Here is a 17,772-nt window from a genome sequence, read left to right as displayed (position 1 = left end):
CCACTGCCACTCAACTAGATAGCCCATTCTCAGCTCGTGCAGTCACCGCCACTACTAAAATGTCAGCACACCTACAAGAGATCAGCTCCTGGATGAAGAGCAGGTGGCTCAAGCTGAACCTGGGCAAGACCAAAGTGATGCTGGGTGGAAAGGAGAAATACTTCAAAGAGCTGGCCAAGTCGTTGTCTCCATCTTCCATTGAAGACTCACAGCCCCCGTTGGTCAAAGTGGTGGGTGCCTCAGGATCCTATTTGCTTCCTGGATAACCAGGTAGCATCAGTTTTAAAAAAATGCCTTCTTTACCTCCAGCTTGCTAGGAAACTTCATCCCCAATGAGGGCCTGGCCCCAGGGCTCCAGGCATTTGCACCTCTGGGTTGGATTATGGTAATTCTTTGCATCTAAAGCTGAATGTGAAGATTATGCACAAACTCTCTGCCTGCTCCATGACTGAGGCCATTGCGAGCACATCAGGCATGTGCTCAAGTTTCCCCAGCGGCTCCCCGTCAGCTTCTGTTACACCAGTTTAAGGTCTGAGTTCTCATTTTCAAAGCAATTCATCAAGCTAGCTCCAGCTTCAACCAAAGACCAAATTTCCATCTATGAACTACCATGGCAGCTGCGTTCCTCTGGGACAATGCAGCTCCCACAGCCCAGGACAAAGCATTCTTTAGCAAGGGGATCCCGCTAAGGAACAACTTTCCAGAGGAAAGCAGGCAAATTCAGACTCTCACTGACCTATGTTGCAAAGCCTTCCTCTTTGAGAAAGAAACTCTACTCTGTAATGCTCATAAATCAAACACCCTGTTTATACCCAAACCTCGACCAACTCCACCCCTCCCCCCCCCAAAAAGAAAAGGAAGAACCCACAAACCTATTCTAAGCAGAATTTTGACCTCTAAAAAGGAGATGTGCTAGAGACTCCATGAAGTTCACTCAGGGTTTCATTAGTGATTTTATGTGGAAGGGGCTCAGATACTCCAGTGATGAAGGGGAGGGATAGCTCAGTGGTTTGCGCATTGGCCTACTAAACCCAGGGTTGTGAGTTCAATCCTTGAGGAAGCCATTTAGGGATCTGGGGCAAAAATTTATCTGGGGATTGGCCCTGCTTTGAGCAGGGGGTTGGACTAGATGACCTCTTGAGGTCCCTTCCAACCCTGATATTCTATGATCAGTATAAAACCCTAAAATAAGTAAGTGTTCAAAAGACATATTATTCCTTTAGCTTTATGTAAGAAGGCTCAGACCATAGATTTATAGGCACAGGGGAATTTAGCCTCTCCCTAGTGTAGAGACCTCTGTTCAGAGCCCTCTGTTGCCCACAAAGCCAAATTCGGTATTAAGTTTTATGCTAGACCTAGCAAACATTTATCACCATCAAACCTGGCAGTGTCAGCTCAGCAGTGGCGCAGAAAAGCGGGGTGTTAGAAGTGATTTGAACTGCAATCAAACATGAACAGTAAAGAACTTTCTCACTAGGATAGTTTACAGTGGGTCGGAGAAATACACAGTGCTTCTTTTGTTTTAAATTCAGTTTTGCTTTATAAAAATACACAGCTTAAAAGTACATCAAGTTTCTAGACAAGACATGCATGCGTAGGGTCATTTCAGTGTTTCCAGTAAACAACAAAAGCAGACATAAATTCAACCAGTAGAATAAAAGGTATTTTTATAAGAGTAAAACACAGTGCATTCACAGTTTATATATCCAACACACCAGAAGGGGTAAGTGCATCCCTGAACATAGGAAGTATTTCTGAACAACAATCAGCCATTAACAAGACTCTTCCTAGAAGTTGGCCTTTATGGCTTAGAATTGCACCACCCAGCAGCAGAATTATTTATCCTTCCTTCCTGGAAAATACACAGAGAACTAGGTTTGAAGCCAGAATCACGTGGTTTCCTTAGCATGGGAGATGAGGAGGCGTCCAAAGAGCTTAAGAATATAGACTGACCTAGCTCCACATACTCCAGTGTTGATTTAACACCAGCACAGGATCTGGCCCGTAACATTTGAATTTGCTTTCAGAGAGAAGAAATGTTGCAAATTTAAAAATAAACGTTAACCTTATGGAGCAATGTCGCAAATGATTATTTATATGTCTGAGGTATAACAGCTGCTTCTCAGCAGATCTCTCTCCCCCCACCCCCCCGCCCCCGCCCAATCTCCCTGCAATCTGGCATCAGAAACCTGGTGTAGATCAAAATAATGTAGTCTTATGAAATTCACAGCCAAACAAACAAAACAAACAAATCAACCTTTAAATTGCCTTTGACAGCACTGAGGGGAGAGAGAGAAAGGTTGCCTTGAAAGTGAGAGGGAAGGGATGTCTTGAATTGCACCAACTGCATGAAATAATGGATTTTAAGAATGGAAAACTATTGTGGGGATGCGTGTGTGGACTTTGTCTTTAATTTGCTTTTATTTCCCACTGTTCAATACTTTCATAGCTTCAAGCCTCTGTCCCCTACTGATTGTCCTTTTCTAGATGGCACCCATGGAAATGCAAGGGAGAAAGCTGATTAGCTGCTGCAGACCCATAGGGGGAGCTCACAGCTTTGTGTGTGGTTCCAGCAAAAACCATGGCTATAGTTTCTCAGGAAGAGCGCAATGGCCAAATTCTGAGCCTAAACTACTGACAGCAGCCTTGTAAGAATTAGGTCATGACGTCAGGAGAACTCTCACTAAATGAGATGCCCAGAATGCAACACAATATGCAAGACAAAGAAAACAGCATGTGAAAATACAAAGAAGCTGCACCCGGGTTTATGGCAATTTTATCTTGCACGACATTCACAATGGTCAGAAGACTGACCTTCTAATCTAACAGGTTAAGCAGGGGGAGAGACTTATTTGAAGTGAGAGAAAATATACCCACAAGCAAAGCCTACTCTCCACACAACATATGATACAGTGTCAAAGTTTAAAGTGCACAGGTGGATCAATGTACAACGGGTGGTGCTCTCATTTTTGGCTTGGAAGTCTCACCCTGGACATTTCGTGGGAGCTAAAGCATTCCCTTCACACCATCATAAAATGAGTGCAATGGTTTCTCTCCCCTAGGAGAAGCCTGACCACAGATGATTGCTATTTCCAGCACCGTCACAGACACAAGCACGCACCTCCAGTCTCACAAATGTCCTAACCCCATTTGCTCTGGAACCCCTAGGAAGCTGCATTCCTTGCATGCAGATTTGTAGTGGAGGAATTTTAAAGGGAATGAACAAAGTGTGCAAGGCTTGGGTGCCAAAAGAAGGGGCTCTGTTTCCAGAGGTGCACAACAAAACCTGGGCCTGTATTTTCCTGAAAGAATTCCTCACTGTGTCAGTTTCCTCATCATTCGTGCAAGGGCTGTGGGGGCACGCTGTTCATTGAACAACCCCATCAGGACGGGCTTGTACCCACTGGTATCTTAATCAGCACCATGCCAAGTCTGTGGAGGGCCAGAGACACAGATGGGAGGTTTAAGCAGCTGCAGAGCCTGTGTGTCCCACTCTGCTAAGGTTATTTCAGCGAGCCAGAGAAAGCCTGTGGTGGGAGATTGTCATATTCGTAGGGACATTCAAGCCATCATTATCCAGGTGTGACCACAGGAAGAACATCTGGCCTCTGCTTAGTGACAACAGAGCTGGAAGCCTCCCAGGCTCTAGGATCGTAGTGAATGGGGCAAATCCTGCAGTGTTTCTTCTGGGCTGGCCTGTGGCCTTGAGCCTGCCTTCGGGGAGCGGTGGGAGTGGCTGTACACGGGCGGCAGCAGCGACACCCTGTAAGGGCGCAGTGTGCCCTTCCCAATAACACAGCCTGCCCGCAGCAGATTCCGGATCTGCAGCCCTACCCATGCAGGGCTGGTGCCCGAGCCCCCTGCAACTTGCAATCTGAGAGTGGAGAAGGACAGAGATCGTTCCTGCTTTTTGAGCAGCAATGCTGGCGCAGAGGGATGAGGATGACAGAGTTCCTTGCATCCTTTCCTCCCCAGGCAGGTTTAAGCACCATTTAATCCTTAATCTTTCCTCAGGCACATCTCTCCTGTTGGATTTAGTATTTCCAGGAGTGAAGTTTCTGCAGCCTGGCTCAGACACAGAGAAATAACTAAGCTTTTTGCTGTGAAAGTCAGACTGCCTTTGACTTCTGCAGACTCAGGACAGGTGTTACTGCTTAGCACACGAGGAAACATAGAATTGGCTCGTCCCTATGAAATAACTTAGTCTCAAGGGCCATTTCCTAGACGTGCCAAACAGGAGAGGGCTTGATCCTGAGGGAAGCTGAGCACTCTGCTCCCTGTGAAGTCAACCGGAGCTTAGGGTGCTCAGCATTTCAGGCCCACTCTGCTGAAACAGGAATCTGGAGCAAGCTCAGGTGCGCCAGGGGTGAATATTGTTTTAAGTCAAATCTTAGGGCATAGGATTCCCTGGTGCATTGCGCTCAGCCTCTCCCTGCAGACAGTCAACCCACAGGCGCGTGGCGTTTGGTTTTAAACAAACACTCACGTCCCTGATTTCATCCCCGCTGTGCTCTCTTTAGTGAATTCGCTGGGCTTTTGGCATAGGCACAAAGAGCAAAGGCCTCTGCACTCAAGCCACATTCGAGAAGCTGCATTCCTCTGCCCTGCCCTCCCCAGCGATAGTGCTTCCCAGTCTGGCCGGAGAAGGGTTCTCTCCCACCAGGGACAATTCACTGCCCATCCAAGTTCCATATCGGGCCCTTACTTAAGAGGCTAGGAAATGGGCAGGCTTATGTCCTGTTGTGACCAAGAAGTCAGCCCCTGATCCCATGTGTCTAACACAGAGGTCACTGACATTCTCTACTAGTTTCAAGGAATCAGGGGCCATAACCTGAGTTTCCTTGAACCTCAGAAGTATTTGTAGCTGCCTCTGCCGGCGTCCTGCCTCTGAATCTAGAGCAAACACAGAGCCGCTGCTGTAAGATGACGATTCAGGCCACAGCACACGGGACTTGTTTGTGCTGGGGTAGACCAGATTGCTCTTGCTGTTTTTAGCATTGGGATAAACAGCCACAACGATGCGCTCAAAGCCAGCCCCTCCCACTCATCTCAGGAGAAGCCTCAAAGGCCAGTAGTGCCTAGCCGGGGAAACTGCATTCAAGAATTCACCTGAAACAAGATGGGGGCCAAATCCATTGTTGGTGAGAACTAGTGCAACACCACTGGCTTCAGGGGCGTTGCACCTGCTTCCGCCAACCCTGACACTGGGCCTCAGACTCCGTTAGGAACTTGCTCAAGGCTGGGTGCACGGGACACTGCTCCTCTGCTCAGCTCTCAACGTAGCAAGAAACTGGCACATGGTGAAACGCAGCTACCGAGGGCCAACGGCAGTTAGTGGAAACAGGAGGAGGCCCCTAGTCTCCATCACTAAGACAGTACCAGGTGCTGGGGAGGAGAGGGCTGCCCTGGTCAACTGGCTCTCCAGGAACTGTGGGCATGGGGTCCACCAGGGTGGGCTTTCCGGCTCCGGCCTCTACTTGATGTTTTTGAGAAGCGCCGTCCGCGCATTGACGACAGCTTTGAAGGCGTCCTCACTGCCGGGAGCCACGCACTTGTCCGGATGGAGCAGCACTGCCAGCTTCCGATAGGCTTTGTTCACCTCGTCCCTATGAGAGACGAGACAATCATCAGCAAGAGGGTGACGTCCAGAGCCCTTTACGTACTGCTCTCAGCTGCCATGTTAGGAGGCCCCCATCAGCCCTCACTCCCTGCAGGGAGAAGAGCAGTGGAGGCACAGAGCTGTTCCCATTCTAACCTTCCCCACTCCCGGCTCTTTGCAGTTGCTCATAAATTTCCAAACCTTTCCCCTTTCAGGCTGAAATTCTCCAGGCTTGGACTGTGCCTGAAAGTAAATTACGACGGGAAGCTAGGAAAAGCATGCTGACCGCTTCTCAGCACAAGATAAGTGGAAAGAAAAGATACATTCTTCCCAGATGTTTGCAAACAGCCCTCCAGCCAGACCAGCTGGGCTCTGCAAGCTGAAGTTTGGCAAGGAAGTGACCCTCCCATCTTTTCATGTACAGTAACTCCGCACTTAAATCGTCCGGCTTGATGTTATTTCGTTGTTACGTTGCTGATCAGGTAGGGAACATACTCATTTAAAGTTGTGCAATGCACCACTCTTACGTTGTTTGGCTGCCTGCTTTCTCCACAGCTGGCAGCCTCCCTACGGCCGCCTCCCCCCAGCGCCTCCTGCCCGCCAGCAGACTCTGCGGATCAGTGCCTTCCCCCTCCACCCCCCGCCTCCTGCCCGCGGCAATCAGCTGTCTTGCGGCATTTTGGAGGCAGGAGGGAGGGGGGAGGAGCGAGGACTCAAAGTGTGGGCTTGGCGGAAGGGGTGGAGTGGGCGGGATGAGGATTGAGCCCCAGGCCCCTGGTGCTTGCAGAGTAGGGGAAGCTGCCCTGGAACCTAACCCCCCCTATTTACATTAATTCTTATGGAGAAATTGGATTCACTTAACATCATTTCACTTAAAGTTGCATTTTTCAGGAAAAGAACTACAACGTTAAGTGAGGAGTTACTGTACTGTACGTACGTGTGTGTGTTATAATCTGCCTACTGTATTTTCCACTCCATGCATCCGATGAAGTGGGTTCTAGCCCACGAAAGCTTATGCCCAAATAACTTTGTTAGTCTCTAAGGTGCCACAAGGACTCCTCGTTGTTTTTGCTGCTACAGACTAACATGGCTACCCCTCTGAAACCTTGCATAGAAGCAGCAGATGGCTTTGAAGGAACCTGGGTTTGATTTAAGAGTTATGACCATTTCAGACTATATATGCAGCATGTGCAGATGTTTTTGTGCAAGCTCAGTTCACCTTGAGGTAGAGGGCCAGTGCAGGCCCCTGGAATTCAGTGGTGCACAAACCTTGGGCTGCATCCTATTTGCATACTGCAGAGAAGATACTGTGTCTTGTGTGTTGGAGGGGTGACTGCACGTACTTAGCTTCACAGCAAAGTGCCTAGTCACCTCACTTCACAGCAGTCAGCTGATAGGGAGGAACTAAGGTTGCGGGAAGGGCTCTTGTGGAGCAAGTGAAGTCAGCAATTCCCTTACCATCAGCTTCTCCTGGCCCTGGTATGTCGGCGTGAGCACCCGCCTTCCCCTGCTGCACAGCTACTAGTGTATGCAGGGGGCTAAGGTGCCTGGCGGATGGCAGGTCCTGAACTTTGCCAGAGCAGAAGCAACTTGGAGGGGTCATTTGAAACTTGAATGCATAATGGCGCAGCTGTAAGGTTCTCTTCTTGGGCACAATAAATGATCCATTTTGCATTTTAGTACAGCACCTTTCAGCGAAGATCTCAGAGTGCTTTACAAACATCTGCTGAGCCTCCCAGCACCCTTCTGGGGTAGATAGTCTGGGAATTTCAGATAGGGAACTGAGACAGAGGTGAGTTGATTTGTCCAGGTCACTCAGCAGGAGCCAGGAATCCCAAATTTTCAATCCCCTGCTCTAATCACTTGCAACACTCTGTAGGATGGGTGCTAATGATCACTTCCAACCAGCAGTCAGCCATCTTTAGGAAGACAGGGGAAGTCTTGCAGCTTTTGGGAAAAAAACAAAACACAACAACAGCAATTTGCACAGAAAGAAGCATTGTGATGCCAAGTCCTTGCCTGCAAGGTGTGTGGAGAAAACAGCAGCTTTATGGCAGTACAAAATCTTCCCTACAGCCAGAGGGCAAGGGAAAGATGATGCTTCATCTGTACAAATCTTAACATCTCTCTTGGAGAGATCATAAGTGTTACTGTCAGACAAACTGAACTGGACAAAGAAGTACCGAGAAAGGACAACAGATTGTACACTTGCCAGCTGCACACAGTCAAAAGATTTGTATCTGTTATAGTGCTTTTTTCGTCCGTAGATCCAAAGCACTTGACAATGGAGGCAAATCTAATTATCTCCATTTTAACAGATGGGAAAACGAAGGCTCAGAGAGGTGAAGTGGCCAGGAAAGCAGGCCAGTGGCAAAGCCTGGAATAGAAGCCTGGTCTCTTGAACCCCAGTCCAGTCCCGAAACCACTGGACCGCACTGTCTTCTGGTTACTTCACTCTGATCTGACATGTGGCAAGTCAAGCGAAGCTGGTATTACTCAGTAGCAATGGCAGGAACGGCCTTGCTGGGTTTAGTGTTATAAGATGTGTAAGTCCTTAGCACCAGCTGCAATTGTTGGACTTTGCACAGGTAAATCCACCATCTAGATGACCAGCGTTGCATCATCCCAGGGGAAAGTACGGACAATGCTACCTAGCACTTCGAAGGTGGCCAGGTGTAGTCCATGGGAGGAGCTTGAAGTGATTTACAAATGTTAGTGAAGCAAGTATTTCGCTTCCAGTTTTATAGACATGGAAATGGAGGCAGAGAGAGATTAAGCAGTTTGCCCAAGGCCACAGAAGAAATAAGAGGTACAATAGAGGTGTTCAAATAGGTTCTGTTCCCAATCAAACCACTTTCCCTCTCCAGCTGGAAACTCTTACCAGGTTTCTTGTTAATTAAAGAATAGTAGCGTCATTAATTCCAAATCAACACGCTTTTATGGAAAATAGGTTGTATATAAACTTATCATTTTTGATGAGATTACAAGTTTGGTTGATACAGTAACTGTTAACATAATACACTTGGGCTTCTGTACGTCATTTGACCTAGTCTCACATGACGTTATGATAAAAAAAAATCAGCACTAAAAAAAATAATAATTAAAAAAAAATCAATGTAGCTCATATTAAATGTGTTAAACACTAACTGGTACATTGCAAAAAAATATTGTAAATGGGGAATCATTTTAGGGAGGTGCTTTGCGTGGGGTCCCACAGGGATCTGTTCTTGCCCCAGAGCTATTCAATACAGTATCTTCATCGATGATTTGCAAGAAAAGGAGGTGGTATTACCTCTGATCATGCCATTAGTGAGACCAGTGTTGGAATACTGTGTCTAGCTCTGGTGTCCACATCTTAAAAGAGGATGATGAAAAACTGAAAGGGGTTCAGAAGAGAGCTACCAGAATGATATGACATCTGGAAAACCTGCCTTGTAGCGAAAGACTTCAGAAACTCAAATCTATTTAGTTTATCCAAGAGAAAGTTAAGACCACTTGATCATGGTGGCCTATAACTACCTACATGGGGAAGAGATTAAGCTTAAGCGTTGGATCCAATGTTTGGAAGTTCAAACTAAACGAATTCCCTAGGTCTGTGGTGGATTCTCCATCACTTGAAGCCTGAGTGTCTTTCTAAAGATCTGCTCTAGCTCAAACAGAAGTTACAAGCTGGATGCAGAAATTACAGGGTGAGGTGCTTTGGCCTGTGTTCTGCAGGAATCAGCCTAGACGATCATAAGAGTCCCTTCTGGCCTTAAAAAAATAAAATAAAATCTATAACTGGAGTAGCTGTTAATCAAAGACAACTAGGAGAATGTTGAAGCGTCCTTTACCTTGTGGCTCCAGGTTTGACTCCCAACATGTCCCAACTGTCCTTGCTGTTGCGGATCCTCCGAATGGTGTCCGCCTGCTCTTTGGTGAACCCAACGCTCATGCTCGATGTGGGGCGTTTCCCACCATTGTCGCACAGATCAACAATTGCGGAATAGAAGGTCTGCAATGGGCAATAAGGCCATTGTGAGGATATTGAAACACAGGTTGTGACAAGGGCTTGCTGACTCTTAGTGCATGCACGCAAAGCTCTAAGAGAGCAGACACAAACCGCAGAACTTGACACAAGCAGCACTGTAACAGAAGCGCTCTGTTGCCTGCCAGAACAGAGAAGACACTCCTACCTATCGTACATGGCTAGTACTGTGCTACGACATCTGGCAGAAAAGCCTCTCTTCTCTGTCAGCTATGGAACCGTGTGCCTGGAGTCCTCGACGTGCAACCAAATCAACCTCTCTCTGAATATTGCTGTTACTAAACAGGAGCTATCAATATGCTGGACTCAGACTAGAAAGGTGGATTTATTATGCAGCCCTTATTATGAACCGTCAATAGATTCTATAGATCACGGCAATTAATGAACATTCTATTGGCAAAAGGAGGTTACATGTGGGGCCTGCATCCTTTTCACTGCCATTTCAAGTTACCTGGAACATCTCATTGATTCCTTCTCCTGTCTGTGCTGAGGTCTCAAAGTAAAGAAACCCCCGGCTTTCTGCCCACAGTCGCCCTTCGCTCTCATCCACGCAGCGGTGCTTGGTGCAGTCAATCTGAGCCCAACAAAGTAGAGAAAAGGAATCAGGTGCAAGGAGACACCCTACATATCCAGGTACAGCAGTCGCAACAGGGCTACCTGGAGGGCTGTAGTTGCCTGGATCCCAAAGGCACTGACTCCTGTTCTAACATCTCACTGTGGCATCAGCGATAGACTTCCCAGAACAGCCTTGGGAGGAAGCCGACATTTTCTTGAGCGGGAGGAGAGGGAATTGAAATAGATGACGATTCTGAAATCATGAACAGAATCTGCTTGCAAGACCCAAGATCAGGGTGCTGGGAAATCCTGTAAACATGGCGACTAGTGTGTAGTGCACAGATTAGCCTCTTAGCCAGTTCCAACACCCACTTTGCACACTGAATTCATTCCCAGGGGCTCAGAGCAGTTGCTGCTCAACATGCTGCAGCCAGGAATTCCTGGCTCTTCTCTTCATCATAGCATGGTTTACCTTGTTGGCACAGACAACGAAGACAATGTTTTCCATGTTTCCATGAGGTCCAAGCTCCTGCTTCATCTCAGCCATCCATCCATCCAGTGCATCAAATGACTCCTTCTGGCCAACATCATACACTAGGACCACCCCCTGAGTGTCCTTGTAAAACTCGTTGCGAACCTACCCAGGGCAAAAAAAGAGTGAGAATGAGTGTGATGGAGGCCATCTCGGCTGACACTGGTGACAGGACCAAGGCCCTCCAGAGCTAGAGAACTAAGCTCTGTGTGACTCACATCCCCTGGGAATGAGGCACAGAGGGGGATGCGTAACACACTCTGCGTGGGTTCTACATGTTAAACTAGTCTAGACTGCAAGTGCCTCAGGGCAGGGAATCTGTAACCTGCACAGCAAGGCACTGTACCTGCACATTTACGGCTCTGTGTAAGTAATAAATCAGATCAGGAATGTTATTTGTGGCAGGGAAGGATCAAGGCCTGGTCCATGAGCACAGTACCAGGAGCCACCAGAGATTCCTGGGACGTAGTCACCTTGGACACTGACTCTCTTCTGTGGCCTCGGGCAAGTCACTCAGGTCAAGCACTTTTGGGAACCCACTTATGTTTGGTTCCCAGGCCGACCTGGCCTAGGACCCCGTTTTCAGAAGTACTGAGCACCCACAGCCTCAGTTACAGTCAGTGTAAGCTACGGGTGCTCGGGCCCTAACTGGATTTGCCCAAGATCACACAGTGAGTCAGGGGCCCTGCCAAGGTTAAAATTCTGGAGTTCCTGGTTCCCAGTCCCATTCTTCGTCCACTACACCCTGCTGCCTCCATTACACCACTACAGATCGGCACGCGCTGGGTAGGCGACGGAGGGCAGGGTTATGGATTGATGTCGGTACCCACACTTCTGCTACAGGCAATCTGGAAATGTGCTTAAGCAGCAATATTTATCAATCTGCTCCCTCGGTGTGAGCTCATTCATAGTATGTCACTTGCACAGCACAACACTTTAACAGGGGATATAGGAAATACAATTGTAACCCCCGAAGCAGTCACTCTGCCAGGGTACGAACTGCTGCAACTATGCTGATCTATGCTTCCTACAGATCTTCTCTGCTACCTGCCTCTTATCATCACTTACCTACTGCTTATGTCTAGCTATATGATCAGAAGTAATCTAGAATCACACTGAGACAGAACAGACTGATTTAATTCCTAACCATGCTGCAGAGAAGAATCCCTTTCTCCCTTACCTCATAGAAGAAGGGGTGCCCAGCCATGTCAAAGATGTTCACTTTAATCTCGCGATCTCTAATTTGCACTCTGAAATGATAGATGAGAAGCATTCAGAAGGGGTCTGATGCTCACACAGCATGAACCAATGAAAGAGCTGACTCCCTCCCAACGAGATTCCCAGAGAGTTCCCATCTGACGGTGTCCCGTTCTTCAGAGAGAAAATATCACCAAATCAGCAAGACCACGGCATTTTTACCGCCCTACTTTAGCTTGATAAAAAAATACAAGAGGGGGTCTTGTGTGGGCGAATAACTGTCATGCATGGTAGCCAGTCAACAAAGGGGGACAAAGGCCAGTCAGACCTCTTGCTCTCTTTCCAGCACCTTTAGCTGGACAAGAGACCCTCTCGTCTTGATTTCTGTACACAACAGAAAGGGAGCAAAGCATTGAAAAGAAATGATCACTCAATCTTAAGATGGTCGTACCTAATCAATAATATAATTCAAGCCCTCAAACGCCAGTGATGTTACTATCAAAAAGCACTCAATAGTCAACAGATGAAGATAAGATCTTCCTGGCCACACTGAACGTGCAGTATATTTTATGATACACATTGAAGGTCATAGATAGCAATAGTACGGTACATATAGGAACGTAAGAGATCATGTCATGTTGCCATGACTTCTTTCTTAAGATCCCTCTAGCACTCAAGTTTATATTACATTTACTCACTTCTGCTCTTTTCAGTAAGTGTCAGATGCAGAACTGATTGGTGAGCCCTAGCACATGTACAGAGCCACCATGGTACATGGCTTTTCACTTGCAATTGTTTCCCCTAAAAGTAGCTAGAAAAGGGTACTTACTTGGTGACGCCATAGTCGATTCCTATCGTCGCTAGGTATTTGGGAACAAACCTCTTTTCACAGTACCGCTTTATGATACAGCTCTAAAACAAGAAGAGAGGCGAGTATGAACATGTCCGCACCATATCACAGAGAAAGTTGTTTCACATTAAGAACAGGAGTACCCGTGACACCTTAGGGACTAACAAATTTATTTCAGCATAAGCTTTCGTGGGCTACAGCTCACTTCTTTGGATGCATAGAATGGAACACACAGACAGGAGATATTTATACATACAGAGAACATGAAAAGGTGGAAGTAGCCATACCAACTGTAAGAGGCCAATCAATTGAGATGAGCTATCATCAGCAGGAGAAAAAAAACCTTTGAAGTGATAATCGAGATGACCCATAGAAGGTGTGAGGAGGACTTAACATTCAATTAGTGTAATGACCCAACCATTCCCAGTCTCTGTTTAAACCTAAGTTAATTGTATCTAATTTGCATATTAATTAGAGTTCAGCAGTCTCTCTTTGGAGTCTGTTTTTGAAGTTTTTTTGTTGCAAAATTGCCACCTTCAAGTCTGTCACTGAGTGGTTAGAGAGGATGAAGTGTTCTCCCACTGGTTGTTGAATGTTATGATTCCTGATGTCAGATTTGCGTCCATTTATTCTTTTGCGTAGAGTCTGTCCGGTTTGGCCACTGTACATAGCAGAGGGGCATTGCTGGCACAGGCTAGCATAGATCACGTTGGTAGATGTGCAGGTGTCTTTTCACATTATTATTGACCACATTATTGGTATACAGCACCATGAGCATTGATGACACTTTGCACAAGTGAAGACACTGTCACTGTCCTGGAAGGGTGAGTGGGGACCCATAACAAACGAATCAACTAAAATAAAATACCTGATTGTGAGCAGAGTTTATATACATTAAGAAGGCAGAAGAGCCAGGGCATCTCTGAAGCCCACTAGGGGCTTTGCTATTGCCAATCTATTTTCCATGGAAGGCGCTCAGATGCTCTGGTGATGGGCAGCTGTGCAAAACCCAGAGATAGAAAGATCCAACAATCTATTTGACTTGATGGTGACAAGATGGGGCACTGGAGATACCACACATAAGGGATATGGTATCGAATACTGTGCACAGATGTGGTCTCCTCACCTCAAAAAAGATATACTGGCACTAGAAAAGGTTCAGAGAAGGGCAATTAAAATGATTAGGGGTTTGGAGAGGGTCCCATATGAGGAAAGATTAAAGAGGCTAGGACTCTTCAGCTTGGAAAAGAGGAGACTAAGGGGGTGGGATATGATAGAGGTATATAAAATCATGAGTGATGTGGAGAAAGTGGAGAAGGAAAAGTTATTTACTTATTCCCATAATACAAGAACTAGGGGTCACCAAATGAAATTAATAGGCAGCAGGTTTAAAACAAATAAAAGGAAGTTCTTCTTCACGCAGCGCACAGTCAACTTGTGGAACTCCTTACCTGAGGAGGTTGTGAAGGCTAGGACTATAACAGGATTTAAAAGAGAACTGGATAAATTCATGGTGATTAAGTCCATAAATAGCTATTAGCCAGGATGGGTAAGGAATGGTGTCCCTAGCCTCTGTTTGTCAGAGGATGGAGATGGATGGCAGGAGAGAGATCACTTGATCATTGCCTGTTAGGTTCACTCCCTCTGGGGCACCTGGCATTGGTCACTGTCAGAAGACAGGATACTGGGCTAGATGGACCTTTGGTCTGACCCGGTACAGTCGTTCTTATGGTAGAAAGAATGCATCCTGGTAACGTGATAAGGCATATGGGTTGTTTGGTGTGCCTGGCAGGGGACCACACAACCTTGCTGCACCCCACCCAGCGACGTCCCTAGGATGAGGCCTTTAATCGAATTCAAAGATCAAAGAGGTTTCTACCTACTCTGCTTCTTGTGCCGCAGAGCGAGCCCCCGTGGGCCGTATGTTGTGCAGGCCTGACTTAAAGTTTCAGAGACTCCACCCTTTACTTTACTTTAAACCAGCAAGTGACCCATGCCCCATGCTGCAGAGGAAGGCGAACCCTCCCCACCCCCCAGGTTTCTGTCAATCTGACCTGGGGGAAAATTCCTTCAGTTAGACCCTAAGCTGGTTGGCGAGCCCCAGCATGCAGACACCTGTAGTAATCCAGAACCCTCCCTATCCAGTGTCGCATCTCCAGCGAAAAAAAGAGGACTCTCACGTTTTCACATGGCTCCAGAAGGTGGGGATTTAGGAAAGACACCAAATGCCACAAGACTTATGCTGTAAAATAAACCCCTCCCTCCAAACACACAACACTGAACATAAGAACAGCTATACTGGGTCAGACCAAAGGTCCATCTAGCCCAGTATCCTGTCTTACGACAGCGGCCAACCCCAGGTGCCCCAGAGGGAATGAACAGAATATGTCATTAAGTGATCCATTCCTTGTCACCCACTGGGATTGTCCTGGGCCAGTTCTTTTCCTCTTTGGTGCCGCACTTCGTCCGCTAGCCAGGGATGATACTGCTCATGCCTCATGGGCAATGCCTGCCTGGTGGGTGAGGTGGAAGGGGCCAATATCAAACTGTATACACTGATGGGGGGGGGCACAGTTTAAAGGTTCATCCACCCCCTGAACAGCTCTAGTCACGGCCCCCTCCTGGGCAAGTCCCCGTTCCCCTCAGTCTCCCTCCCGGCTGCAGTGGGCAGTGTTAATACTGAGCCACAATGCCTGTTGCAGCTGCACAAGTGAGCCTCCGGGGAAAAGAGTTTGGGAACCCCTGCTCTGGGGGGGAGGGGTGTGTGTGCATGGAGTGCCCACTCGCCGTCTGTCTACCCTGGGGCTGACAGCGGGTGCCACAGCCACCTATGGAGGGCTGACAGCGGGAGCCCCAACCACTGTGAGGGTGAGGCTCCCGCTGTCAGCCCGGGAAGTAGGAGCGGGGACCCGACTGCAGGCCCCAAGGCCTGGGGCGTGTAAAGAATCCTAAGAGGAGCAGAGGTGAGGCTGGGAGGGCTGAACTATGGCCAGGGGCTAATGGGGTGAGGGGGCAGGTGCTGGCGGATGAACTGAGGGCAGTGGGGGTCGATGGGGTAGGAGGGCTGAACTGATGGGGTGGTGATGAGGAGGGCTGGGGGACTGAAGTCAGGGGGGTTGGGTGGGGACAGAACTGACGGGGGACTAGAGAACAGGATTCATTGCTGGGCAGGAGATGGGCAGACGTGGGAGTGAGAGCTCCTGCGGCAGGGGCCAAAGTCAGCATCGCCTGTCCATGCGGGAGAACGGGCGACACCCACGGTCCCACGCGCCCACCCTGGGCACGGGCAGTTCAAACAGCAAGAGACGGGCCGAGAAAATCTTTTCTTTAAAAAAATCCAGTGATTTGGGGGGCCAATCTCATGATTTCGGGGGGGTCCGACTCGTGATCTTTGATCGCTGGAAGTTGGCAATAGGGCACCGGTGGGGCCAGGACGCCCACCCACCCAGGGGTGTCCGCTCGGGCGGGCGCGGCTCCCTGCCCAGGGCCCAGCGCTGGGGGCACCAGAATGTGAGTCATGGGCCCTGTACTGCTCTGAGCGAGGGAGAGTCTCCCTCCCTCCCCCCGCACCAGGAGAGCAGAGCCCGAAAGCCAAGAGAGACGTCAGGACGCCCCGCCCACGAGGGGGGGAGGGGCATAGAAGGAACAGTCCCCGGCCTTCTGGTCCAATGAAAACCAGAGTCAGCACCCCGCCCCCTCCAGCAGTAAACCACCACTCAGAAGCTCCCCCCCGGGTAAGGAATGGTCATGCCCCGCCTCCACCAGCCTACGGCCAATTTAGGAGGGTCTCGATTGACTCACCGGCGCGTCAGTCGAACTTTTCAACCAATCCGCTGCCTCCCTCACAGACCAACGGACTGCAAGACATCCGATTGAACAGCCCGCTTGTCAGTCACTCCCATCGGAGCCAATCCCCTCCCCAGCTGCCACTGCTCCTCACCTTGCCCACCTCGGCGTTGCCCATGGAGATGACTTTGATCCTCAGCGACTTGCGCGTTTCTTTTCGCTTCGGCAGATTCGCCTCCATCCCCGGGAGAGACGAATCTGCCCATAAACACACGCGGGGGGCGGGAGTGCCTCAGGAAGCTGCCGCTTTGCACCTGAGTGGAGGGGAAACAACCGCCTCAAACCCACCGCTTCCCATGCTGCTGAGGCCGAGCCGGGATTTCCCCCACGCTTCTCGCGGGCAGAGGGAGATCGCGCGAGACTTCCGCCTAGTCCTCTCGCACTTTCGCGAGAGCGACCGTTGGAGCGGGATGATCAGTTCTCGCGAGAGGTGAAGCGGCCTCTATCTTTTTTTTTTCAATTTCAATAACTTTATTGACACTTTGATGTAGGGCGAACGGAGCGGGGAGGGGGCGTTGCACTGTTGTTTAGAGAGGGTGAAGGCAGCGGGTCCACGGGGCCTAGTGTTCTGGCTAAGGTCGGGGCACCGGGCTGCGGGACTCCTGGGCTCCAGGCCCTGCTCCAGGGGCAGCGCTGCCCAGCAGTGAGAGCAGCGGGTGGAGCCAGGACTCCTGGGTTCTCTTCCCTGCTCCAGGGGCGGTGCAGTGGTGAGAGCAGGGGGGTGGTGCCAGGACTCCTGGGTTCTCTTCCCTGCTCCAGGGGCGGTGCAGTGGTGAGAGCAGGGGGGTGGTGCCAGGACTCCTGGGTTCTCTTCCCTGCTCCAGGGGCGGTGCAGTGGTGAGAGCAGGGGGGTGGTGCCAGGACTCCTGGGTACTTTTCCCTGCTCCAGGGGCGGTGCAGTGGTGAGAGCATGGGGTGGTGCCAGGACTCCTGGGTTCTCTTCCCTGCTCCAGGGGCGGTGCAGTGGTGAGAGCAGGGGGTGGAGCCAGGACTCCTGGGTTCTCTTCCCTGCTCCAGGCATTGTGCAGTGGTGAGAGCAGCGGGTAGAGCCAGGACTCCTGGGTTCTCTTCCCTGCTCCAGGGGCGGTGCAGTGGTGAGAGCAGCAGGTGGAGCCGGGACTCCTGGGTTCTCTTCCCTGCTCCAGGGGCGGTGCAGTGGTGAGAGC

At 49.3% G+C, this 17,772-nt stretch overlaps 1 protein-coding gene across 1 annotated transcript; it reads right to left on the bottom strand.

Moving 5' to 3' along the window:
- Positions 1–1,525: 1,525 nt before the first annotated feature.
- On the bottom strand, positions 1,526–17,002 carry DNAJC27 (DnaJ heat shock protein family (Hsp40) member C27). The gene is made up of 7 exons (XM_045011407.1): positions 16,701–17,002; positions 12,740–12,822; positions 11,894–11,963; positions 10,654–10,818; positions 10,078–10,200; positions 9,433–9,593; positions 1,526–5,606 (listed from the first exon to the last, which is right to left on the bottom strand). Exons 1-7 carry the CDS (start codon positions 16,785–16,787, stop codon positions 5,474–5,476), a joined length of 822 nt encoding a protein of 273 aa, XP_044867342.1. The 5' UTR covers positions 16,788–17,002; the 3' UTR covers positions 1,526–5,473.
- Positions 17,003–17,772: the final 770 nt, after the last annotated feature.

Source organism: Mauremys mutica, chromosome 3, assembly GCF_020497125.1.
Source record: "Mauremys mutica isolate MM-2020 ecotype Southern chromosome 3, ASM2049712v1, whole genome shotgun sequence".
Classification (NCBI taxonomy): domain Eukaryota; kingdom Metazoa; phylum Chordata; order Testudines; family Geoemydidae; genus Mauremys; species Mauremys mutica.
The sequence above is the reverse complement of the archived record's forward strand: the minus strand, read 5'-3'. Positions and strand labels throughout refer to the sequence as shown.